This window comes from Thamnophis elegans, chromosome 14, assembly GCF_009769535.1.
Source record: "Thamnophis elegans isolate rThaEle1 chromosome 14, rThaEle1.pri, whole genome shotgun sequence".
Lineage (NCBI taxonomy): Eukaryota > Metazoa > Chordata > Lepidosauria > Squamata > Colubridae > Thamnophis > Thamnophis elegans.
In genome coordinates, this window is record NC_045554.1 from 29,632,713 (window position 1) to 29,659,003 (window position 26,291).

Sequence of the window (26,291 nt, forward strand, 5' to 3'; positions counted from 1 at the left end):
CAATGGATATTATATTAAAAGGCTGGCATTAATGCCAGTCTGTGTCTTTTACGCAGATACTACACTCTAGTGGTTGTGTTACAAAAGGGAAACAAACAGGTTTAAAATACATTTACAGTTCCTGCAGTTGCCCAAATATAGGCATGCTTATGATATGCGACGTATATATATATATTTAAATTCCATAAATATAATCACACACTCTTCACAAGAGGCATCCTACAGAATATTGTAAATAATGAAAAGTTACAGCACCGTCTCATTGACTGACCTCTAAAAACCCTCCACCGGTAACTATATACTGTGACACACAACCCATTGCTTTGCAGACGAAGAAGCTCTGCCGAGCTGTTTGTGTTTCTGTATCGTTTCCATAGCAAAGGTCAGTGTATGCGCGAGTTAAACTAAAGCTGGAAGGCTAAGGAGAGAAGGTCACTACAGGATAAGCTACAGTAGCCTCTCTCTAAAACACCTCTATTAATTGGGGCAGTGTGTTGTCTGAGGTAGGTTCCCTTAAATGTAGATGCAATGCAGAAATAAACAATGAGGTTAGGGAAAAGGAGTATTTATTGACCCCCCCCCCCTGTATTTTCAAACCTCTCTCTAAAAACCAATGCCTTGCAACTAATTTCAAGGTCAAACGTTTGGCTCCATCGGCTATACAACTATTTTAGAATGGTGTGACCATCCAAAATCACATTAGGTTCCTTTCAATTAGTTTTCACACTTTTTTTTTTTTTACTCCGCTCTTTGATGGAGCTTTAACAAACAGCCTGGACTGGATTGGGTGCCCGTCAGCAGTACATGGCACGACCCATCGCATGTATGAATACACCACCCCCCCCCCGGATTAATGGAACAACAATATCCCAATTTTAAAAGGCGAGAGTTTTCTTTCGCAGCAAGCAGAAAGTGTTTGGTTTTCATTTGTCCTTCCGTCTGCATTTGCCCTTCTTTGATCTTGAGCTGCGTTTTGTTTGCAGTTTATAAGCACAGAGATCAAAGGAATTATGGATAAGGGAAAGGAGAACATGTGTTCTGATCTGACGTCAAAAGCCTCCTGCAAAGCCAGGCCCACCCCTTGCTTTGTTTCATTGGACCGTGGGTTTGTTTGTTTTTTTTGTAATGTAATCAGCGAATGCTAATCAATGTTCCAGATTCTAATTCCATTTCTGGATGTCTAGAACATTTCATAAACTCGCCAAAAACATGCGAATAATGGAGAAAAAAAGGGGGGGGGAGTGAAAGAGTTGATAATAATTCAACCAGTGTTTTGGCTGGGCAGAAAATATCTCATGACCAAATATAGCAGTTGCTCATCTATATATATAAAAGTGTTTGTGTGTCAGGGCTGCTTCACTTAATAACCAAGAAAGAAACCACTCAATTCCATTTTGGCAGAATTAAGAGTACTTTTACTGATTATAAGTAAATAGAAGCTAAGCAAAGCTGGATCTGAGCAAAAGCGCGCGAAAGCATTAGATATCAATACATGACCCATTCCCCTCCCCTTGGTAACCCCAGCCCATAGTCCAATCCAATATCCCCACAGCTGTCAGGTAGGAGACATTTTCAAAAATCATCATCAGGTTGGTATGCCGGACAGTTGGCCTTGGCGGGAAACTCCCTCCTTGCCACATGCGCAGTAGATGGTAAGAACAACTCCCAATTAACAGTCCTCCTGTACAGATTATTTCCCACACCCAAATACCATGCCCTCCCTCCCCGTTTCAATGGCAGCCAAAAAGCAAGCAGCAAAACAGAGGCTGACTCTGTGTGTGTGTGTGTGTGTGTGTGTGTGTGTGTAGCAATTTCAACCAAACTTGGTACACAGATGACTTACTCTCTGGAAACCAATACTGTGGGGGGTAAGACACCCCTAACCACCCTTGTGTTTGTGTCTGGGGGGGGGGGTGTATTCTGTTAAGATGCAGCCTGTTGTACCTTAAAATGGCTTCTACCGTACAGAGCTGTGGAGTTGCCATGGTAATGGCTTCACAGTACTCCACAAGGGGACTCCCTCTGGTAAGGGGGAAAAATCCAACATTAGAAATTGTGGCGACCTTCATGGAAGGAAGGCTGGGATAAATAAATACCCGGGCAGCGCCGGGTTATCAGCTAGTATTAAATAAAAGAACTTTTTTGTACTTGAGACTTCTGTATTATAAAGTTCTTGAATCTTTTAGGTGCACAGAATTGAGACAGCACTCATTGCTTCTGCTGATGACCTTTGGCAAGGCCAGGATGAAGATAGTATGTTGATCCTGGTTCTTCCTGAAGTCAGTGATCATAGCATACTTCTGCAGAGACTGTAACTGGAGGCCACCATGTAGCAGTCGTCCTCCTCCTTTCTCCGCAGGGAGTTGGTATTGACAAGTCAGAGAGATTGAGCCTGTGATCTTTACTTGAGGGATGCCACAAGACTCAATGCCCTTGACCCTTTTTTTTAACCTTCACATGAAACCATTGAATGAGGCTATCTTGGATGTCAACTATACAACTTAACCCTAGGGCCGTGAGGGAAAACCTATGGCACACCTGCCACAGATGGAATGCAGAGCCATTTGTTAGGGCACGCATGGCATTGCCCTGTCAGCTGCAGCACGCATGCACACGCTGGCCAGCTGACTTCAGCTTTCTTTTAAGGCTGTTTTTCGCCCTTCGGAGGCTTCGCTCCAGAGGGCGAAAACCAGCCATACAGGCAAACCGGAAGTCCATTCCTGAACTCCCGGTTTGCCTGTGGGGCCATTTTTCGTGCTCTGGAGGCTTCAGGGAAGCCTGAAGCCTCCAGAGGGCCTCCGGGGGGAATGTGGGAGGCTTCTTTCGCCCTTCCCAGGCTCCTAGAAAGCCTCTGGAGCCTGGGGAGGGCGAAAAACAGGTCCATTGCACATCAAAAGCATGGAGGAGGGGGGGGGTCACGCATGCATGCACACGGGAGGGGGGTGTCACATGCATAGCATTATGGGTGTGGGCACACCTGCACACAACCCCCTGCACTCCCCCTGCTTTTGGCGTGCGATGGGAAAAAGGTTTGCCTTCACTGCCCTAGGCACCCTAGAGATTTTGCCAATGTCTTTTCCCAGTGTCTGGAGGCTGTGCGGGTATGCCCTTCATGGCATAGGCCCTGGTTATCTAAGGGACCACCTACCTCAATAGCCTCTGCCCATCTTATAAGATCAAGCATCTGGATCTGCTCTAGGTACTCTTGATCAAACAATTCCATCCATCAGGACCTAGGAAAGCATTTCTTTTCTGTTGTTGCACCTGCCCTCTGGAGCAGCATCCCTGAAACTTTTTATCTGAGTATCCTATTTCTTCTAGACTTGCATTGACTTTGTTCCTATTGTTTTGTTGATTTCTTGCTTTTAATGTTGTAAGCTGTCCAGATTCTTGTGGAGTTGAGTGCCAGGAATGACTAAATAAATTCTAAGCAGCCACCAGATATCATCAAAAAGTATCTCCTTGCTGCTATCTGGTAATTGTTCAATATTTGGAGCCAGATATGGTAGCCCTAAGTGCATATACAGAGCCTGCCTAACTGGGCTTCAAAAGTTAGAAAATGAGAAGAGTTAAAAGGAATTTTAAAATTATGTATATCTGTCCATGTAAGCAAACATTAACCCATCTGTCAACCTGTCTTCTCAATGAATAACATATAAGTGAATCACTGCAGTTGTTAAATTAATACCCGGTTGTTAAGCGAATCTGGTTTCTCCATTGACTTTCCTTGTCAGAAAGTTACAAAAGAGGATCACATGACCCCAGGATACTGCAACCATCATAAATATGAGTCAATTGTCAAGCATCTGAATTTTGATCACGTGACTGTGGGGATGCTGCAATGGTTGTGAAAAATAGCCATTAAGTCATTTTTTCCAGTGCCGTTATAATTTTGAACAGACACTAAATGAACTGTTGTAAGTCGAGAACTACCTGGGTAAGGCAGCATTAAAGAAAAAAAAATGATCTTGAAAACGTAAAAGGCAAGTCAGGAAAAAGCAAGCTAATATTTAAACATTGGGGTTCCACGTAAAACAGGTCCCTCAGCATCGCTCTAGCAATTCTCTTGCAAACTCCCTAAATTCTAATGTCAGGCCTGCAGTCATATTCCTTTTAGGATCTTTGGCCTGCCACTCTCTCTCTATTATTTTACTATGCTGTTTCATTAGTAGGGTAATTGGGAGGGGGAATAGTAAGAAGTAGAATTGTAGAATGTGTTGTTGTCAAAATAAAACATTCCTTTCTAGAAGCCCAAGGACTTCCTTTGTCTCCGCACCTCTGCACCTGACCAGAACTAGATGGGTGGAAATGCCAGCGTGGCAGAGGAAGATTGGACCATGTGATGGACTTGTGGGTGTGGGGACAAAATCAGGAATTTTCAACTGGGTGGGAACCCCAGGAAGCTTTCAGATTCGGGTTTTCCACAGATTGTACCAACATGCCTCTCTTATTAAATTAGAACTTTGATGAAAGCTATGCCTTAGACTCTGATTTAATTCTGGGTGATATTTGGAACGCTGACATCTAATCCCATACATACAGATTCCAACCACCAAAAATCCCAACAACATGTATGTGAGGCACGGGAAAAGGTAGAATCAAATGAAAAATGGGAAAATGAAAGAAAAGCAGAAGATACTTTGCTAAAATCTATTTTTTTTTAAAAAAAAAATATTAAAGCAAATAGTAACCGGAATAAAAACTGAAATAGAGAAAAGAAAACAGAAAAAAGATATGGGCCTCCTGCTTGAGCAAGGGACTGGACTAGAAGACCTCCAAGGTCCCTTCCAGCTCTATTCTATTTAAAAATGGGTTTACAGATTACACTCTGATTGCAATAATGTCTTTTCAAGACACTTAAAAGCTGACTTTTAAATTTTAAGGAACGTGCACACAGCAGGTATGTTTCTCAAACTTACATCATACCTATTTAGCCCTAAAATAGTCCAGTTATGGAGCTTTTAGAGATCTCTAGAGGGGAATAAACATGAGATGAATAACCACCAAAAAGCAAGGGCAACTAGAGATAAGATCCACTTTGTAGCACTATATCAAAATTATCTGAAGAACGAACACTAAATGTGACAGAGAAGCTGATTAATAAAGGAACTGTTTGAACATATAACAAAGAGCTGTGATAAGGTACGTGCTACATTCAATTTCTGAGTTAAAATTTCCGTTAAGTCCTCCATTATACTTCTGGTCACATATCAAGTATTTCACACACTAGGTTCTCTCATTTTACAATACTTTGTCTTTTTCTCTTGACATACCCAGTTCTCACTTGCATACCACAAAGCAGGAGAAGTGTGGTATTGCCTTTTAACTGTTTCTCAATTAACTAACATATCACAAGCTTTCTCCCTGACAGAAATGTTTCAATGATTCATTGAACAGGAAAAACTCAAACCTGCCTAATGCTTGCCCAATATAAAAATTCACTGGGCTTCTCAAATCTGGGTCACTGTTACATCCGGTACATTTTTTTACAGATGCTCAAAAGAAACTGATCTGCGAGAAGAGTTTGCATTTATTTATTTTTTGGACTAGCTTTTTCTTGTGTCGGGGAATATCATGACTTTCTTCTAACTGTTTGGAACGGATGCTGTCTTCACACGTGCTTGAAAATAGACACATAGTAATGCCATAAGCAAACTATCCATCTTCTAAAGGTAAAGGTTCCCCTCGTATATGTGTGCTAGTCGTTCCCGACTCTAGGGGCGGGGCTTGTTTCCGTTTCAAAGCCGAAGAGCCAGCGCTGTCCGAAGATGTCTCCGTGGTCATGTGGCTGGCATGACTAAATGCCAAAGGCGCACGGAATGCTGTTCCCTTCCTACCGAAGGTAGTTCCTATTTTTCTACTTGCATTTTTACATGCTTTCGAACTGCTTGGTTGGCAGAAGCTGGGACAAGTAATGGGAGCTCACTCCGTTACACGGCACTAGGGATTTGAACCACTGAACTGCCAACTTTTCTGATCGACAAGCTCAGTGTCTTAGCCAATGAGCCACCTTTTACTATCCGCATCTATATTTTACTATCTTCCATATTTTCTACCTTCCAGTTTTATCATCAATGCCTGGAATCTTTCAAAAGATTCTCAAAACTTTCAGGGAACTTAAGGCTTATTTTTCCATACTCTTTTTCTTGGAGATTGATAGGGGTATGTATATGAGGGAGGGATGGCACTGCTGGTGGAGGGGCTTGCTGCGCCCTTTTTAAGGCTGCTGGTTCATCTTTGGTCCCCACCTGACACTCACCTCTCACCTGTGGCTGCAAGTACTTGTAATACACAGTGGCCACAGTCCAGTCAACGCGCAGTCAAGTCAAACCAGGTGAGGGTAATTGATTAATTGATAAATCTTTGAGTCTCAGTGATGTAGAAGATTTGTCTATCGCAACATGTGAAATCTGGCCCTGGCAGGAGACTGATCAACAGTCTAACAGTCAAGAAGGCAGGCCCAGCAGACGTTGTGAAAGACCAAGAATATGTCCCAAAGGTGCTTTTTCAAGAGGCAATTGGATTTTCTTTGTTTTTCCTTGAAGATGTTTTGTTTCTCATCCACAAAGCTTCTTCAGTTCAGTTGGATGAGAAGCAAAACCTCTTCAAGGAAAAACAAAGGAAATCCAGTTGCCTCTTGAGAAAGCACCTTTGGGACTACCATGACCTGGATGGCTGAGATCTTCCATAGACATTTAGCTAAGAATATGACAAAATACTTAAATATCTACTGCAGCGGGAGATATCCCAGCCATAACAGTTCTCCATGCCATTAAATCAGGAGTGTCCAATCTTAGCAACTTTAAGAACCCTGGACTTCATCTCCCAGAATTACCCAGCCAGCTTTGCTGGCTGGCTAATTCTGGGAGTTGAAATCCACAGGTCTTAAAAGTTGCCAAGATTGGACACCCCTAAACTAAATTAAGGTCTGCTTCTGCCAAGGGAGTGGGACTGCCCCTGTGCAACAGCTCTTGCATTTAAAACTCCACCAAGCACAGGTTTCTGTTGTGCAGTTCATACTTCTGGAATTCATTTCTATTTCACTGTTTGATACGCTACTATTATAACCTACACATTTCTAAAATACGCTCTTCATCACTCTTTCATTTCAGTTTTCTATGACTAACTAATATAGAACAGAATTATATTTTTTATAATTAATCCTGCTTTAGAATTTACTAACAATTCTAAAAGGTTTCCTGTAAGTGCTGTGGGTGAGTTATGCTTCACTGGTTTTGCTGGGTATCAAGACATCTTTTGCAAGGTGACTCATCACTGGACGACCTCTTGGGAACAAAGGAAAGATCCTTAATATCATCCACCTGACTCTAGGGAGCAGCTCCTTGTGAGCAGATCACAAAAACTGCTGTTTTCGCAGTCAGTTGATGAATGGAGTGACTGAAAGTTGAGACTACATTAAAGACATATTCACAAAGCAGCCTTTACATTAAGCTTGATTGATTCTTACATCTTAAACACTTTTTTGGATTTTTATTTTTATTTTGCATATTGAAGAGATTAAGACTCTTTGGACTGGCAAGATATTACTCTGTTCATTGGGTGAATTTCCATCTCCTGAAAAAGTGATGGTGTAAATTTGGTTTGAAAATTTAAATATATATATATATATATATATATATATATATATATATATATAATTTGGGGGGGGGGGACTATGCAGCAAAAGGGTGCTAAGTATGTAGATTTTGAAAAGTCAACAATAGATTAAAAGGCCAGAAGGATTTGTAATTATAATTTTGAATTATTTGGAAGATATTGGCTCATGGGAAAATAGAGATTTCTTCCATTTTTTTTAATGATATGAACACTTTAAAGGCTGGACATTAAAGTTGGAGGATAAAGGGGGAAAAGCAGATATCCTCAGGACAAATGTTGGAATACCTTTCAGCTATGTTTCTGGACAGAATGGGTCAAAGGTTTGATAAAATTGAAAGAGCACATTCTAATAAAATTGCAAAACAAGGATGGCTGCAATCAATCTCTAATTTTAAAGGAAATTATTTTATAAAAAGAATTTGTTAGCAATTCTAACAGCCGCATTATGCTGATAATTCATATTAGTTACATGCCAATTAAGATTTGGCTCAATAAATTTTACCCAATAAATAAGATTTAGCTTTTTCCTCCCCTCTGTGAATTTTATCTTGCTTATTGCAACCCTTTTTCCCCAGCTTCATTTTTTTTAATGTGAGTCTGTTTTCAATAATATTGATAGGCCTCTCTACCTCTGTGTTGTATGTACATTTAATAAGCAAACCATCCACAGCCTCTGCCACATTATTTATTTTAATACACAGGACCGATTGATATAGATCAATTAATAAGCATCAGCTTACTACAGCTGCTTTACCATCCATCGCTCCAAATACTATAGCAACGTTATCAATAATAAGGTCACTTTTATTTTTTTTAAAAACAGAGGCTGTTAAATGCTTTGCTAGTACAATATTAAAGAACTATGTTTAAGCCATTCTCATTATCTGGGATCAGTGAGAGATCTGGCCTGGAATATTTTTTTTCTAAGAATGTTTTAATTCTTGTAAACAATACAATGATTCACACATGAACACTGATATTTTATTCTAAAATGCCATTTTTTTTATTCTAAAATGCCATTTTTGCAGGCTTTCTAAAAATTTCCACATTCATAATTATCCCATTTTTGAAGTTGAAGACATAACTTAATTCTCCATTGTCTCTCATGCATTATAGATAATAGTTCTGAGATAATATTTGAAAGCTCTTCAGTTCCTAAGTGTATAATCAAACTCTTAAAGAGGCATGAAATCATCCCTTTGCTTATAATGGGTACAAATCACCCTTTAGGTTGGCAAAGCTTGTCTTTGTCACAGTTGACATAAATTATCTTCTTTAAGTATCATCATCTTCAAACGTCATCTAATATAGCCTAGGAAGCACTTTTTCTTCCTTTTTTTAATTATTCATAACTATTCTTCATGTTGATCTTTGGTCTTCCTAACGTTTTTATTTGGAAGATATCTGTCAAGAAATCAGGAACCAGGATAGAGTTCAAAAGAACTACAAGTTTATTCATGCTACCTATACACAAGAATCTGATCTACTACCAGCCAAGGGAAATTGGCACCAGATAAGAGTCAATGGAGTTCAACGGGGAGGGGGCGGTGGATTTAAGATGTAGAGATTCCAAACTGATGATGCATTTGACCGCAACCTACTCATCACCTACAATACCTGCCTTTTTTTCCCCTCCATGGACTTTTGAGTTTCCTTAATGTGACACAGGCCCTTTTAAGTTCCATCAGCTCAGTGGTTCTTACTAAGGTATCATATACTGGCTTCTTTGAACATCCTCATTTTTATTCTCTGATGGGAACAGATTGCAGCTGTATCTTCACATATTTCAATTTTCAGGGGTCTTCAGAATTTCTTACCAAGAATTTTATTCAAAATGTCCTTATACTTTTGTAAACAGATATCCAAAGTCTTGAATATCCAACGCCTTCTGTATTTTGGACTTCACATAACATGGTCACATTTCCTTTTAATATTTCTGACAATTATGTTTCATCAATGAATTCTTCCCTATCAACCAGGATTACATTCAAGATACCATATCCTCTTTCCATTTTCAACAATATTTCCTATACATTTATTAAATATTCCATTTCTAGAAACTTCATCAGAAGTTATGACTTCTGATGATATTGGATCATTAAAGATCCCCATTATTACTACAGCTCTGTGAAAAATTCATCAACTGCTCCAGAAAAGAACCATTCATGTCTATCAGTTACTTAGCAATACTCGCAATATTACCCTTTTCCCCCAAAGAAACCTTTCTTTTTTAAAATCAAAGATGTTCTATGCAGAAAAACACACTATTGATATGTAATTTCTCTTCCACAATTCTAAGCCTATTTCTTTGGAACAATAATATACAATAATATATACTTACACATACCAGCAATGTCAAGCAGCTGTTATACATGAGGTTCAGATTATTGTATAAACCTTGCAAAACCACTGCATCTCATAAACTATGGTATTCCCACCTAAAATCTTGCAAGATTCAGACAAGAATTCCCAGATCTCTTCATATTTCCAAAAAGAACCCCAAAATAATAAACAATTGCTATATAAAAAGATTTTCATGCATTGTTTATCTTAATATATCTAATATCACAATATTTAGGTAGCTCAATCACTATTACAAAAAAACTCCTTAAAACTGTTGATTCAATAATGTTACTTGCAAATGAATTGCCGTTTCACAAAATAATGCACACATATATAAATGTGACTTGCATGTCCCAACTTCCTTCTAGACGAACTATAATACTCTGTTTTCCATCAAAAGGAGAAATGGAAAAAAATACACACTGTATGCAACACATAAATGTTGGTCTTCACGTGAGTCTTCAGTCAGCAAATACCCCAGTCCAATTGTACACTTTAATAACCATTTATCACAAAGTTCGTAAAAAATAATAAAGATTTAGCAAAACTGTTTTGAGTAATATGATAATGATTTAAATTAAACGGGATATGTTAACTATGAAGCATTAAGATCCTCATGCTAAAAGGGCATTTATTGTCAGATGCAAGATAAAATCATTTTAGCATATTACAGTTTTAATACTATAATAAAAGGAGGATTTCATTTTCTAATTTTTATTTCAATTATTACATAACAAGATAAGCTCAGATTTGGCCACAATCAACACTGAGTCCCAGGCTCATGTATAAGGAAATAAACTCCAGTGAACAGAACTGTACTTAATTCCAAGTACTGTAAAGTTGTATTGGATTATCTATTAAACCAATTCAGTGCAGTATGTCTAAAAGCCCATGCTTACAACAAAACTATGCACCGTGTAGAAAAATACAGTCTGCAATCACTGGCTATTTTAATGTTTGCCTGAATATTACAAAGCCTGTTAATGTTTAGCACATACAAACTAAGTATTTGTTTGGCATTCACCTACTTACCTCATTTTATGATCAAGGGAACACGTGCTTTACACTCTGGTTTATACCTAATGTTTTACTTAAGTATTATGAAAAAATATTCAATCTCCTGTTTAGGCACATAGGTAGAAGGGCAACGTTAAATCTGTTGGCTACTGCTTGTCAAGAAACTTGCACCTTGCTCTACTAAATACCATTTGTGTGCAGACTATATTCATGCTACCGTATCTTTCCATTTCCCTCTCACGTGTTGGAACAAGGGAAAGTATCATAGTAATAAAAGCGTACTTGCTCCTGGAAACAACCACCATTTGCATTGACTGACTGTGATAATACATGTCTGCTAATGCCTACACAAAATATCAATGACCAAAATATGCACAAATCAGAATTTTGGGTTTTCATTCATAGCAAGTATACTTCTGTGCCCAAGAATGACTTCACCTTAGTGTTATGTGCAAATTTCTTGTCATTTCTAAGCAAGCCATAAATTATAAGTAAGTAAACTTTAGGCCGCAGCTTCTGATATTGTCAGCAACTAACAAGGAGATCTGGCTATGTTCCTAGAAAATGAAATTACTTTAAATGAAGTAGCAATAACAGAAGTAGCAAGTTAAGAGCAATTAGCAGGCCTACTTGCTCATGAATAATAAGCCAGCACTCTTCAGAGTTCTGACATAATTCTATCCAAACACTGTTCATTCCTGTAGACAATTGTTTTTATTCTAACCAAGAACATGTAGGTATAATGATATTTGGGGATGACAGTGGGGGCAGGAGAAAGACCATGGCTTAGGCTGCAGAGTCTTCATCCTGCCTCCCAAGGCCATTCCCACATACCACTACAGCAGGGGGAAATGGGATTCACAGAAAAGCCACATATTAGCATCTCTTACCTTGACTACAGGATGACCACCAGTAGATGCTTTTACTGCTCCTCTGCTGCCTTCCGTTTCATAATGTGCTCTGTGATGAGTTTTTGGTTGTACTTCTATTTTCAGTTCACACTGCCCATATTGTATGGGTAAAGGCCAGTCTAGAGGCGGCAATGAAGATGTGCTAAAACCAAGAAGTGCACATATTTCAATACAAATATAATCTTTTTCTAACCTCCCTTTCAATGTCCACATTTTTTTGGAGATAACACTATAAATATAGTAATAAAGCTGTGAAGTGTTTTAAACAAAGATTTAAACAGACTGTCTTTTCCATATTAAATGTTATTTTAATTTATTTTTGAAATAATTCAATTATAATTGTTTTATGTTAACAAATATTAGTTACCAGCAAGAAGAAAGCAGATGTGAAGGGCCAAGGGGGGGAAAATAGAAACAAATTTGCATCAACTGTTTTTCCCCCTAAGACTCTAATAGCTCTCCTACGCATGAAGAGGCAGAGTTATGACTAAAACTCTATTACAAAAGTGTGGCATATTTCATAAACCTGCACTATCTGCACGCATGATACTCTGAATGACCTAACTCATAACTTTCCAGAAGCATTTAAGCCCTTTGTCGAGCACACCAAAGTGAACTATCTGTGGAATTCCTTTCATTCAGTTTTACTATCCCTCTACAAAGATCCTATATGAATTGCAGTATTGTTGTTATGCACACGCATTAAGCATGTGTTAATGGAACATCAAGCTACCACCAGCTACACAGGATTCTTGTTGCAGGGAAAGATAAATATTAAAAATAAAAAGATTAGCTAGCGAGCTAGGATTTAAGCATATTGTACTGTGATAACATGAGAAAGTGCCTAATGCAACCTTAGCAAAGGAGGCAGATAAGCATTTCAAGTCCATTTTTAAAGAAACAGTTTAAACACAGCGTGGCACGAACAACGAGCTTGCATTCGAATTGTGATAGTTAGCAGAAACAACCATTATTAAAGAACATTTCACACTACAAAGACAATAAATGCAGAGAGCCACTTCGCTGAGAAAACATTCTGTATTATTCCAAAATATTTATGACTAGGTTGTAAGACTCCTATCTCTGAAGTAATGGAAAGACTACCGCTAATGAACATATAACCCTTAATTTCAGAGCATAAGCAGACACTGGCTAACAATAATCTAATCTGAATCTGTACAAGATCGACTTTCCCCTCAATAGATCCTAAACTGCTACAGCTTGGCTTTCATAGTTGTCTGGTTTATTTAAACTTATCTTCTAAAATTAAGCGACGTCCTCCTTATTTAACACAATCGCCAGAGAGTTTTTCCAGGTTAAAAGTAGAATTACTAACGCGCTTCTTACCAAATCAAGGAACTAGTCAATCATTCACCCTTTTCCAAACTGCAGAAGATGGAAAATCAAAGAGGATTTCAAATATATCTTTAAAAAGAAAGCGGGGCGGGTGCGGGGGGGGGGGAATCTGGACTGCTAGGGCATGAAATATGAAAGAGAATCCAAGATCTGCTTTATAAACTAGTGGAAAAAAGAGCACTGGTACAGATATAGTGGCTGCATTAATAGTAACACGTAATATTCACCATTTCTTGGAGAATGGAACTTTCAAAAGGTCAAAAAAAAAACACCAAAAAACCCTAATAAATAAATAGAGGTGCCAAAACAAAGGTACAAAAAAGGATTTGCCAATAAAGATGATGCAATCAGGTTCTTTTCACAGGGAAAGTTTGTAATATAACCACCAGGTGTAGCACTGATGTGGCTTTATTGTTATTGATATTTCTTGTGCCCAGGATTAGAGAAATCAGTAATGATGCCCTGGTGTACTATTGAGAAACTGGTAGTTAAACTGAAACTGATGCATTAAGTCAGGCAAAACAAACAAAACATTCCCATTGAACTGGTTCTTTTAGATATCTAGCTAATGGATTGTATCAATCAAGTACGATTAGATCTGCATCCATTGCATAACCTCTAAAAGGAAATTAATCAGTAAATCCTTCGTTTAAAAAAAGGGGGATGATCGAGTAGAAACAGTAAGTTGCCTGCACCTGCACATCACTGTACCCTTTTCCTGTGACAGATTTAACTTCAGTTAGTTAGAGAACCTGCTGCGCTTCAGAGCAAAATATCTGGTGGCCAAATGACCAACCACAAAACTTTTCACCATTCAAGATTTCTAATCTCGATCTTGGGCTTTTTGCTTTGAACCATGCTATTGTGAACATCGAAGGAGTTTTCTTAGGCTTGTTAAGCCAGGGTTGTTTTTTCTACATTTGCCAACGTAAGAAACAAACTGAAACCGTATCAGTTGCTCAAAAAACGAATAGCCAGTGAGATCTTTCAGGTTTCTGAAGTTTTTTTCTTAAACAGTCCAATTTTAAAGGGTCAAATGCCAGGTTGCTTTTTAACTGACATTGGAAACTTTAGCCAAGTAAAATGTTGAGGTTTTAAGAACTGATTAGTAACTAGCTCTTTGGTGTACTTTTAACTGAATAAAAGTCAGTTTCAAACGTGATCAGAGATGATGCAACCAAGGTACAAAAAATGTCAGGAGAACTCAGCTGGGAAACATAGGCAGGATAAAATAGAAGAAACTCCTACTTCATAAGGAATCTAGGAAAACTTAATTGTGGCTTTAAAATCAAAAGCCATGTTTAATGATTCAGTGTTTTATCTCAATTTTAAAATGTTAATATGTTTGCCATTAATAAGGAACTGAATTAAAACACTAGATGAACAAATACAGCTATGTGTAAATGTTTTAACTTCTTAATATCTATATACTTTATAAAGTGTTTATTTTTCTAAGACATGTGTCGGCACTTTGAAAGTCCTCAACTTGTATGAGCACTTATCGCTTGGTCAACAAATATACTTGTAGGCTACGTTTACTCAACATAGCTGAATAATTTATATACATTATTGGTGAATAATCTAGATATGAAATTTTTGTTCAGGTTCCTTTCTGTAGACACAGCTACTCATAGCTTTCCATTGTAATGTCACAAGAAATATCTGAATTGCTAACTCAAAATTTGGAGTGATCCTTTGTGTATATTCCTTCTCCTTTAAAATCTGGGGGGTTAATGTCTGGGGGTTTAACTAATCAAGGAGAGAAGCAACTTAGAACTGAGGAGAAATTTCCTGCAGTTAGAACAATTAATCAGTGAAACAGAATTTGCCTCCAGAAGTTGTGAATGCCCCAACACTGGAAGTCTTTAAGAAGATGTTGGATAGCCATTTGTCTGAAATGGTATAGGGTTTCCTGCCTAGGCAGGGATTGGACTAGAAGACCTCCAAGGTCCCTTCCAATTCTGCTTTGTATTATTGTATTATTGTATTATCTTCTCTTCTTTTTTCTTTGGCCCCTCCATATTATTTCAAGGGGGTTATGGTCTGCCCACATATTTGGGGAAATCTCTTATCTTTTATAGCAATAGCAATAGCAGTAGACTTATATACCGCTTCATAGGCCTTTCAGGCCTCTCTAAGCGGTTTACAGAGAGTCAGCATATTGCCCCCAACAATCTGGGTCCTCATTTTACCCACCTCGGAAGGATGGAAGGCTGAGTCAACCCTGAGCCGGTGAGATTTGAACCGCTGACCTGCTGATCTAGCAGTAGCCTGCAGTGCTGCATTTAACCACTGCGCCACCTTGGCTCTTATCTTCTCTATCCCTTTCCCTACTTCCTTGTTCATCCATACCAGGTTGATCCTCGACCATGATTTATGGGGCTTGGAATAAAAAGTATATTTTCTTTTGGGTGCAAGCTTCTCCACATGTCCGTTAGGATCAATTCGTCTGTCATCTTAAAAAAGGTTTTAGGTTTCAACCTCCTTAACCAAAAGAATACTTAGAAGAACTGTATAGTTATTAGCCAATATTGTTTTTTCCTGATTGCCCAATCCATTTTCCCTTTTTGGTCTTTACACTGCAAACTTTCCTTCTATTCTTTCCTTCTAGTATTTTCTAAGTCTTTTTTAAAAAAAAAAAAAACTAAAGAGCAATTAACAATTTTTAAAGTAGTAAATAACAGTTAACTCCCTGCACACGTCTGATAAAAGGAGAACATCTGTCAGGTATCACTTGTGGTGCACCCCTTTCCTTATCATGCACATCAGAAGGATGTTTGCTGGCCAAATCTCTTTTGAACTTTCTATATTTGGGGAGTGAAGAGGAGGAAAAAGAGAAAAGAAAATGTTGTCAACTTGCAGAGAGCCAAAAACCAGACGTCTCAATGTTATAGGAGTAGCCCATCAAGCTTGGTTAGTTTTAATTTTACATGATATGGGGAGGGGGGCTTAGCCTTTGGTATGAACCTAATCTTATGGGGATACTCCTTATTTGCGAAACTCCAGAATTAGGTTAATGGAGTCAACCAGTGATGGCGAATCTTTTTGGCACCAAGTGCCGAAAAGGGAGTGCACTCGCTCATCTGGGCCACAACCCGGAAGAGGAACTACCCAGGGGGCATGCACATACCGTAAAATGCACTTCCGGCTTCCGGCGGGAGCATACAAACCGGCCAGCTAGACTTCCAGTTACTGGCCGGCATGCATGCTCATGCTGGAAAATGGAAGACCAGCTCTTTCAGTTTCTGGCACTGCCGTGCACACAAAAGCCAGCTGATCGTCATGCACACATGCGCACCAGAAACCTGGAAGAGGAATGGGCAATGCCGTGCATGCCAGGTGACATGGCTCCACGTGCCACTTCTGGCACACGTGCCGTAGGTTCGCCATCAAGGGAGTAAACCAAGGATGTGGTAATGATAGTTTGGCTATCAACACAGTCTATGCATGTTTAAGAAGATCCTAACAGAACAGTAGATATCCTCCAACATGCAGAACTAACAGAAATAAAGTGTCACATACGCACAGGTACGTTCGAAATTCTACCACTGTGTTCAAAGAGAACACACATTAAAAATAAACAATTTTGTATATATTTTGAGTTTTGAGTATATATTATTGTTTTGAGTGCAAAGCCTATGGATGCTGGAATTTGAGTCTAAGGGGAAATGTTCAATTCTGCAGCATGTTTTAGACTGCAACTCTACCACTGTTTTTGAGAGCAACTGAAAGTGCTGATTTTCATCTCTAAGCCCATCAAGTTTCAGACACCTTCTGCCGGAGATGAGGCAAATGGTGGCTTTAGATAAGAGACAGTTTCTTTTGTGAAAACTCAATTCTGGAATTCTCGCCACCATGTTGAGTCTTACATGTTCATTAAAATGGGATTTAAAGCGCTTTTCAAACATTGGTACCCCCTGATTAGACTACAGTGAGGCAGGTTGTGCTGAGCGAGACAGGCCTTAACCCAAAACCACTCCGTGCCTTTTCATGGCTGAGGGTGAACTTGGACCTGGGTCTCCTCGCTTACAGTCTAATACCTTCACAATTAACACCACGCTGGGCCTGTGTTGAAACCACAACTCTCCAGAGATATCAACCGGGACATTATCTGGGAACAAAGTTTAGAAATTTCCATTCTCTTTCATTTCCTTTTTTTGGTAAGGATATATAGAACAAAGAGTATCAGTGTTGGAAGGGACCTCAGAGATCTTCTAATCCAACTCTCTGCTCAAGCAAACCCTGTACCATTTCAGACAAGTTGCTTAAAAGACACCTCTTCTTAAAAGCCTCCAGTGATGCAGCACTCACAACTTCTGAAGGCAAGACATTCCACTTAGATATACTGTTCCTTTATGCATATGTTAAACAATCCTGTTCCATGGTCTCTAATATAAAGATGCTATATTTCCCCCACCTTTTTTTGCCTGCAGGCTGCAGTTTTAAACAGAAGGTTTCATCTGTCCTTGATGCTTTTCCGTTTGACAGCTGCCTTACTGTCTCTCCTACTAGTGGGCATAGTTCTGTCTACAAATGCTTGTCATTCTATACTCCTCTTTGTAAAGCACTTCAATAGTATTTCTATGTTCTTTCAATCTTATTTTCATGCATAAACCTCTGCAATGATTAATCTCATGAGCTGAAAGTTTACCGGATGTCTCAGTGCTTAAAACATTTCTCTCATTTTCTTGTTTTTAATTTAATTTAATATGCGTCAGTTCCACTGTGACAATTGTATGTTTTCCTAACTTTGTTCTTTGTTTCATTCTATCTGAATATTCGGGGGGGGGGGGGGGATGAGGAATTCCTCTGTTATTACCATCACCAGCAAAGAGCAAATCTCACCGCAACATTGTTCTAACTGTACCATCATTTCCAGAACTATTTATGAAGTGTGAATGTACTCATTAACTTGGGCAACACATTCTAACCGGAGGATTTCATTTTCTGCCACACAAATGATCTCACATGTCTGAGTCATGCCCACAGTTTTCTTGATAAGAATTCAAAAGGGATTTGCCAGGTTGAATTGTGGAGTTCCTTGTCCTATGAGCACTGGCTTCCCAATTGTTTTCAGATGCTTCCATGCTCCTGATGGATTTACCTTAAACGTCACTCCTCCCCTTAGGACACTGATGGCTGATCTTTCTGGAGTGCTCAAAGAGCATGCATGCTAAACCCCAAAATGCAATGCAAGTGCCCCCCCCCCCGCGCGCTTGAGCCCGGGGTGGTATATGTGCGCGCGTCCCCTGCCCATGCGCCCTGCCCCTCCCTCACCCATTTTTGGCTTCCAGGTTGGTGCAGGTGGCTTTCCAGGCCCCAAATGGGCAAACCCCCAAAATGCAATGTGAGCGACCTATGCACATGCAGCCCGCCCCGGGCATGCCCGTGCACAACCCTCTTATGTGCCCCATACACACATGCGTGACAGAGACCCGAAGATCAGCAGGTCAGCGGAAGGCATGTGTGCATGCACAGTGGAGCTGGGCTGAGTCAACGGCTGGTGTGCCCGCAAAGAGGGCTCTATGTGCCATCTGTGGCATGTGTGCCATAGATTTGCCATCACGGCCTTAGGATTTTAACATCAAGTGTGACCTTACTAGAAGCTCATTCCTACCGACATTCAGCTCACTAGAGTTACGGAACCTCCTTACCCATGTCAATTAGTTGTGTTAATTAGGAATTAATTAGAATTACATCCCAAGTATGGATTGGAGGCACTGCCTTATAATAATTACAATTCCTTGGGTGGCCAGTTCCAGCTTGTGGGTAGGAGGAGGAAGGAACTCTGGATTTTGTCACTTGTTTTAACATGGACACAAAGCCATTTTAGTAGGTCATCCATCAGTTTAAAGGTTATGGTATCTTCAGTATGCTGGTTGTAGCATTATACACTGTTACACCAGGGATGCTGACAATGCCTTGACTCAGAACCTGCAGCCTGTGATAGGTTGAAGTTGAATCCAAACATATCAGTGTTACTATCTGTCCATCAAAGTTTCTTGATATTGCTGGTACTGTATTTAGATAGAATAGTATTTCCCCTTGAAAGAGTAGCTCCACAAGATATTGATCCTTCTGGACTTGTGGTTACTATTGAATGGACAGAAGGAGGCAATAGAGAAGGGGTATGACTTAGGTAGGGTACCAACTGTATCACTCTTTGCAGCTTAAAGACCTCGCAAGGCTAATCCACACCCTTAGCACCACTTACCTAAACTACTATATAGACTACAAAACCCCTCATTGTCATGACTTTCAAATGGCCAAAATGGTGCATCATAGGGCAACAATTTTTGAACCAAGGCACTTCGAATAGGAAAACTCACAGAATTTATCCAAAATCTGGGACCTATGACTTCAAAGAGAATGAAATTTGGAAAAGGTGTGGCTACTTCAAAAGCTGCCTTTGTCCTCTACCATCCTCCAAAGTCCATTTAAGCTCATGCCTACTGCTTCGGTGACTCCATTCAGCCATCTCATTCTCTGTCATCCCCTTCTTCTGCCCTCAATCGTTCCCAGCATGAGGCTCTTCTCCAGTGAGTCCTTCTTTCTCATTAGGTGGCCAAAGTATTTGAGTTTCATCTTCAGGCTCTGGCCTTCTAAAGAGCAGTCAGGGTTGATCTCCTCTAGGACTGACTGGTTGGACCGCCTTGCAGTCCAAGGGGACTCGCAGGACTCTTCTCCAGCACCAGAGTTCAAAGGCCTCGATTCTTTGGCGCTCAGCCTTCCTTATGGTCCAATCTTCACATCCATCCATTGCAACTGGGAAAACCAGAGCCTTAACTATACACACTTTTGTTGGCAGGGTGATGTCTCTGCTTTTTAGTAGGCTGTCTAAATTTGCCATAGCTTTCCTCTCCAGCAGCAAGCCTCTTTTAATTTGATTAGACTGCTCTATATGGATTGCCTTTGAAGATCACTTGGAATATTCAGTTAGTACAAATGAAGAAACCAAGATATTGCCTTGGTACTTGCTGACACAAGCAGGTTTGTTTGTTTATACTATTTATGTGGCCACTCATCTTATAGCAGTTATTTTGGGCAACATACAAAGTTAAAACGTCAGCTAGCAGACCCTGCTTAACCTCCTGTCCCAAGCACCTGGGGCAAATAGCCAGGATTTTAATGCCTTGCAAAAGGCCAACAGGGTTGAGACCTCCAGATTATCTGGAGGGGCATTGTTCTAAAAGACAGGCGTCGCAACAGGCACAAAGTGATATTTCTTACCTTTAAAGTTGTACATGCCTTGGAAATGAAGTAAGGTCCATGTTCCCCAGCAAACCAGAAGTTCGGGAACGGACTTCCGGTTTGCTCGGAGGGTCATTTTGACTGCTCCGGAGGCTTCAGGGAAGCCTCCTGAAGGTCCCTGAAACCTCCGGAGGACTTCCGGGGGGCGGGGAGGCTGTTTTCGCCCTCTCCAGGCTCCTATAAATCCTCTGGAGCCTTGGGGAGGTGGCAAAAAAAAGCATGCAAAAAATGGGGGGAGCGCCTCTGGTGTGCACATGCACACTGGGGCGGTTGTGCATTGCATTATGAGTGTGGCACACCCACACACTACCACCCCTGAGCTCCCCCCATTTATGGCACGTGAGCCAAAAAAGATTTGCCATCGCTGCCCTAGAGGAAGGCAAATCACTTTCATATTGTTGCCAAGAAATTTCATGTAGTCACCAGGAGTCAAAGATCAACTCAAGACAGGCTTTAATATCTTAAAAAATAGATTCTCAGTCCCTAGTTTTCACTACCCTGTAATCTCATAGCCTGAATATCTCTGATCACACACATCAGTGTTTCCTAACTCCACTATTTCCCAGCTGGCTGGAGAATTCTGGGAGATGAAGTCCACACTTTAAAACTAAAAAGTTGCCAAGATTGGGAAACATTGATGTATTGTAACAACAGTGAAATGAAGGAAGAAAGCAGGCAAAACAAGTATAATTAGAACAAGCATGAAACAAAAATCAGGAACTATTTATATGAACAGAAACTAGAGCAGAAGATAAAAAAAAAAGAAAACATCTTGAAAAAAAATAGAAAACACTCCTCTAACAACATCTGTGAAGACACCAATGCAAAGTTTTGATTTATCTGCACTAGCCTTGATTTTAATATTCCTTTTACACCAATAGCATTTAACAATCCCTATTAGAGTATTATACAAGTTTAAAGGACATCTGGTAAAATTATGTTTCAAGGAACCCCTGAGTAATGTTTCCGTAGCCTCTATATGTTCAAGTAAAACATGACATCTTTTAGCAAATTTGAATGCATGCTTACTATTTATCTGCTGTTTAGAAGTTCAAAATAAGAAATAGTTTCTTATAATGGCCCTTGTAAAAGTTTGGACTCTCTTTAATATTCCCTATAGATTCCTTATAGGCTTTCTATTCTTCTCTTAAAATTATTGTTATTTATTCCCACCACCACCACTTTATTAGTAGAAATTTTATAGCTCAAAAATATTCTTGATCTCTTGAGATCTCCACAGAGACTTTTAATTATTTTCAAGTTTGAGAACTGTGGAGGCCTTTTAAAACCCTTATTTCTTTTAAGTGTTTAAGTGAAGGTATTTTTCAGATCACTGCTTTGCTGCAAAAACCAAGCTCTTTTTACCTTCAATTTTTTTCACGGGACAGTGGGACACTGCAAGATTTTCCTTCTTTTAACTATGACCTAAATGGATGTTAATTACCGTTTGCATCTTTCTTGACTCTGCTCCCACGTTGATATCAATGTTCTTATTTTTTTTAAAACTTATACATAGGAATTCCACAAAATTGCGTAGTGGAAAAACTTTGAGTTTAATGTGTTTTTTGTTTGTTTTTGTTTGTTTTCTTACCTTCTGAAATTTTTCTGAAGACTGCATTTAAACACAGGACAAATATGTAATTGTTACAAGAGAAACTGATACATTTATTCCAAATATCCTATCCTAAATTATTTGCCCAATACTTGATACCAATGAAACAAACAACTGAACTAGGGTAAGAGTATGTTCACAGCCTGTGGTTAATGAACCGTATTAAAGCTAACTTATTTTAACTAATACAATGCCACGGAGATGTGTGAAAGTATGGAAGAGTCACATGAATGAATGAGTTTTAAGTTCTGGAAGTGAGCAAAGTTCCCTGAATTTATTTCTATGAAACTAATGTCCTAGATTAAAAAAAAGAAAAAAAACAAGCAGCACTGGAGTTGCTTTCTGCCCTTCAATGTGATAGCAGTGTAACTCCGATTGCACCTCTTATTAAAATATAATATATTCAATCTTTTCCAAGGAGTGGAAACCAATTGTTTAAAGAAAGGTATTTGTGCAGCTAACCATATTTCCTCCTAACATGCCACCCAAGCATCCAAATACAGAATCTGACAAGAATGAGCCATGTAAAGAAGTGAGAAAAACTGAGAAGCAAAGTTAAAAACACAAAGCTTGGCAATTTATTGCGTTTGCCTGCTACTTATTGCAAGTTAAGAAAATATTAACCAGCCATACCAAGTATGCTGTCCTAGTGTATTCTCACTCCAGAGAGGCTAAAACAAAGAGTCAGATTTCTAAGAAGCTTTCACATACTATTTTGAGATGGGGGTCACTAACCCAGCTTATCCTAGAGAGAATTAGCAAGCACATTTAATCTTATTTAAGATCAAATGGCTACTCATCCTATTTCACATTTAAGACCTTATATGAATGAGAACAATGTAACCAGAAAATTCCTGGAGAAAATCTATATATGTAGTCACTCTGAGTCGATGTTTAACTTCAGGGCAAAAAAGTAATCAATCAATTAGTAACTTTTTTTAATACTGCAAGTGTTTATTAAATACACATATGTCTGATAAATATGAGTGCACCCACAATTTTTTTGCTTAACTCTCTGCAAGTGACAATTTAGTATATTTCAAAGAAACCTTGTGACCATCCTGATCCCAAAGTCTTACAATTTAAAGGTAGGTTCTTAGCTTATTTTAAAATGCTAAAGTTAAGAGATCTGAATCAGGAGTGGTGTTCACTTATCTTCCCTACCGGTTCGCAAATGTGAGCGCACACACGCACATGCATGCTTCGCTCGCAGGCCTTTTCATGAAAAAAGGGCCTAAATGGGATGCCGTAGAACCAGGGCGAATGGGCGGGGCCACCCGTGATTTCCGCTACCATTTCGGATGAACCGGTCCAAACTGGTAGACTACCACCTCTGATTTGAATGCTTTCCATGCAAGAGTACATTCACATTTATAACCAAACTTCCCGGAGATTGCAGGAATTGCATTCTAAAGTTTCTGGAAGATACCTTGCGACAAAAGTACAAAAACTCTTATAAATTATTTCACTGTTAGTTTAATAATCTGCAAAGAAATCTTGGGCTCATGAAAATCTTCCCCATCCACACACACACACACACAGATGCTTTCATTTCCATATCAAATAACAAGAGTTGCTTCCAAATCTAAAAATATAGTTAACTGCAACTATGGCTTACATAGCAAAAGAGCCAAGATCATAGACAATTCTTTGGAATTGGCTTCTTTCATGAGACCACTGTGAAGAATGACCACAGGGTGTCCAGTTGTCACAGAATAGCAATAAACTGATTAGTAAAGAAAGCAAATGAAAGCCTTTTAAACATATAGCCATGCAGAAGATGCAGGGGTAGGCTGCTGGGGTTTTGCACAGGTTCAGGCGATCCTCTAGCTAGGATTCTGCCTAATTCAGCGAATCCCCAATTGCGACCCTTGGCTGGCCACGCCCACCCCTCCTTTACCAGGAGTCTCCATGCGGCCCGTTCATCGTGCCAGGTAAGTGCAGGGCCCGCATGGAGGTTCAGGGAGGGGGCAAAAGGGGCCTACCAGGGGCAAGCAGTTTTTGCCCTCCCAGAGGCTCAAGAAAAGCCTCCAGAGCCTGGGGAGGGCAAAAATGCCCCCCCCCCCGTGGTGCCGGTGGCCAACTAGGCCACGCCCACTATGGCCACACCCACCCAGCAACAGGGCAGCGAACTCATTGCTGCAATTTTTGAAGTCCACCCCTGAGAAGATGCCACAGCTGTTAAGTGAACCACTGCAGTTGTTAAGTAAATCATGTGACTGTTAAGTGAATCTCACTTTCCCACTGACTTTGTTTCTTGTAAGTTAGCTGGGAAGTTCACAAATGGGGATCACATGACCTGGGACACTAAAGCCACTGTAATATATATCAGTTGCAAAGTGCCCAAATTCTGATCTTGTGACCATAGAGATGCTGCAATTGTTTTAAGTGCAAGGACTGGTCGTAATTCCTTTTTGTAAATTTTGACTGATCGCTGAAGGACTACCGGTATTCATAGTCTATCAACAGAAAGGCAGAAGGTAGGAAATCTAATTTTGTTCTCTTTAATCTACTTACCGAAATATAGGAGTATGGCCCGGCTTTGGTTTATTCCAGGTAAAATGTGAAGGGACAGAAAGGAATTGGTCACCAGGCAAATCTTTTTTTAACATATGATGGGATACGGAGCTATCGTCTATCGCCGTTTCAAGGGATGGAGATAAATTGCCCGGGTCGTCAGAACAAAGCTCGGCTGTCCCAGCAATAATTGTAGTCTGATCCTCGGAGGTCTTCCTGGTCTTAAGAGGTATGTCAGTATCTCCGCAACACTGGAAAGACGCAAGGCCGGGACCGAGACCATGGAGGGAAGAATTCAACCAGGTGTCTTCCGTGATACTCCCCCTAGGAGAATGTCCGGGTGATGGAGAGGGAGAATGATGAGGAGAAAGGGAGCCGAGGTAACAGATTTCAGCACTCGAATGTCGGCGCTTCCCACAGGGCGATGTAGGCCTGGATGAGGGCCTGGAGGTTGGTCTTGGGCTAAGCCAATTCTCGTCTGTGATGCTAGTCCTAGGAGAGTGACAAGGGGATTGTCTCGGTGACAAGGCATGCCCGAATCCATACGGTTGTTGCCAAGGGTCGTCAACTGGGCAGCCTCTTGGAGAACCTCCAGGAGATGCCAAAGGGGACCCAAGGGTAAAGCGAGCGGCAGCTTCATTCAGTTCCGAATCCACGTCATCGTAAATATGAGAGACTGACTCACAAGAGGAAGCATCTGAGAACCAGCTCCGAGAGGAAATGCTGCTGGCAGGACTTGGGCTAAGGGATGACTCTCGGTAAGATGGCTCAAGAGGAAGGTACAAGTGGTCCCTTGAAGGCCTTTCCAGATATTCATTTTGAGTGCCGTTGGTGTGCAATTCATTCTCGCTGGCTTCTATTCCATGATGACAGTTTGGAGAGATGGATGTAATCTGAATACTAGGACATTCAAAAGGCTTAGGCCCACCAAGTGGACTGTACTTAGAATCGGGTATTTCACAGGTTCCTTCGTAGCTTTTGTGACCCTGCAATTTAGCAGGCGAAGACAAAGGAGAAGGGTGTGTTTGAAATCCATGACACGGGATACAAATAGGATGATTTACGGATGAAGAGTGGTCGACGCTGAAAATGCACAAAGATCCGCAGTCATCAGGTTCGAGATCTGGAAAAAGATAAGGAAAACAAGAGGGAGATTAAAATATTGGGTTATAAGAATCTCACTCTTGTAAGTCATTTAGATCTTGGAACGCTTCTACTTATTGCATTGTGAGACAGCGCAATTATGGTTTCAAAACATTTGTAGGCCACTTTTCTATAAAAGGTCTGGAATTTGCAATAGTGTTCAAAATATTAAAATAGCAGTCGTACGTACAAAATTGAGATATAGCAAAGATGCTTAAAAAAAAATCCAGGAACAAGCAAAGTAATATCACTATAAAAACCATCTGGTTTTATGGGCTGTGAGCTCACTTGGCATGAAGACTAAACCTGACAATGGCATGGGTCAAGCTGCAAAATCCTTCACAAAGGCCATCTCTGAAATCTAACTACTAGTACAGTAATTCAACAGCACTTTTTCATGCGGCTGTTGATAAAAATAGGATCGCCAATGTCCAATGATGGATACGACACAAGAAGCAGTACAGTAACTACAGATAGTCTTCAACTCACAGTCACAATTGAGACTAGAACTGTTGTTGCTAAGC

The 26,291-nt window shown here is 40.0% G+C and overlaps 1 protein-coding gene across 3 annotated transcripts in view; it reads right to left on the minus strand.

The window, feature by feature from the left end:
• Window positions 1–26,291, minus strand: part of NFATC3 (nuclear factor of activated T cells 3) — a 54,986-nt gene that overhangs the window by 19,703 nt on the left and 8,992 nt on the right. For all 3 annotated transcript variants that reach the window (XM_032230423.1, XM_032230421.1, XM_032230422.1), the window contains exons 2-3: window positions 24,625–25,747; window positions 11,868–12,030 (exon numbers count right to left, since the gene is read on the minus strand). In XM_032230423.1, the coding sequence (XP_032086314.1) occupies window positions 11,868–12,030; window positions 24,625–25,747 (1,286 nt within the window). The remainder of the gene's footprint in view (window positions 1–11,867; window positions 12,031–24,624; window positions 25,748–26,291) is intronic.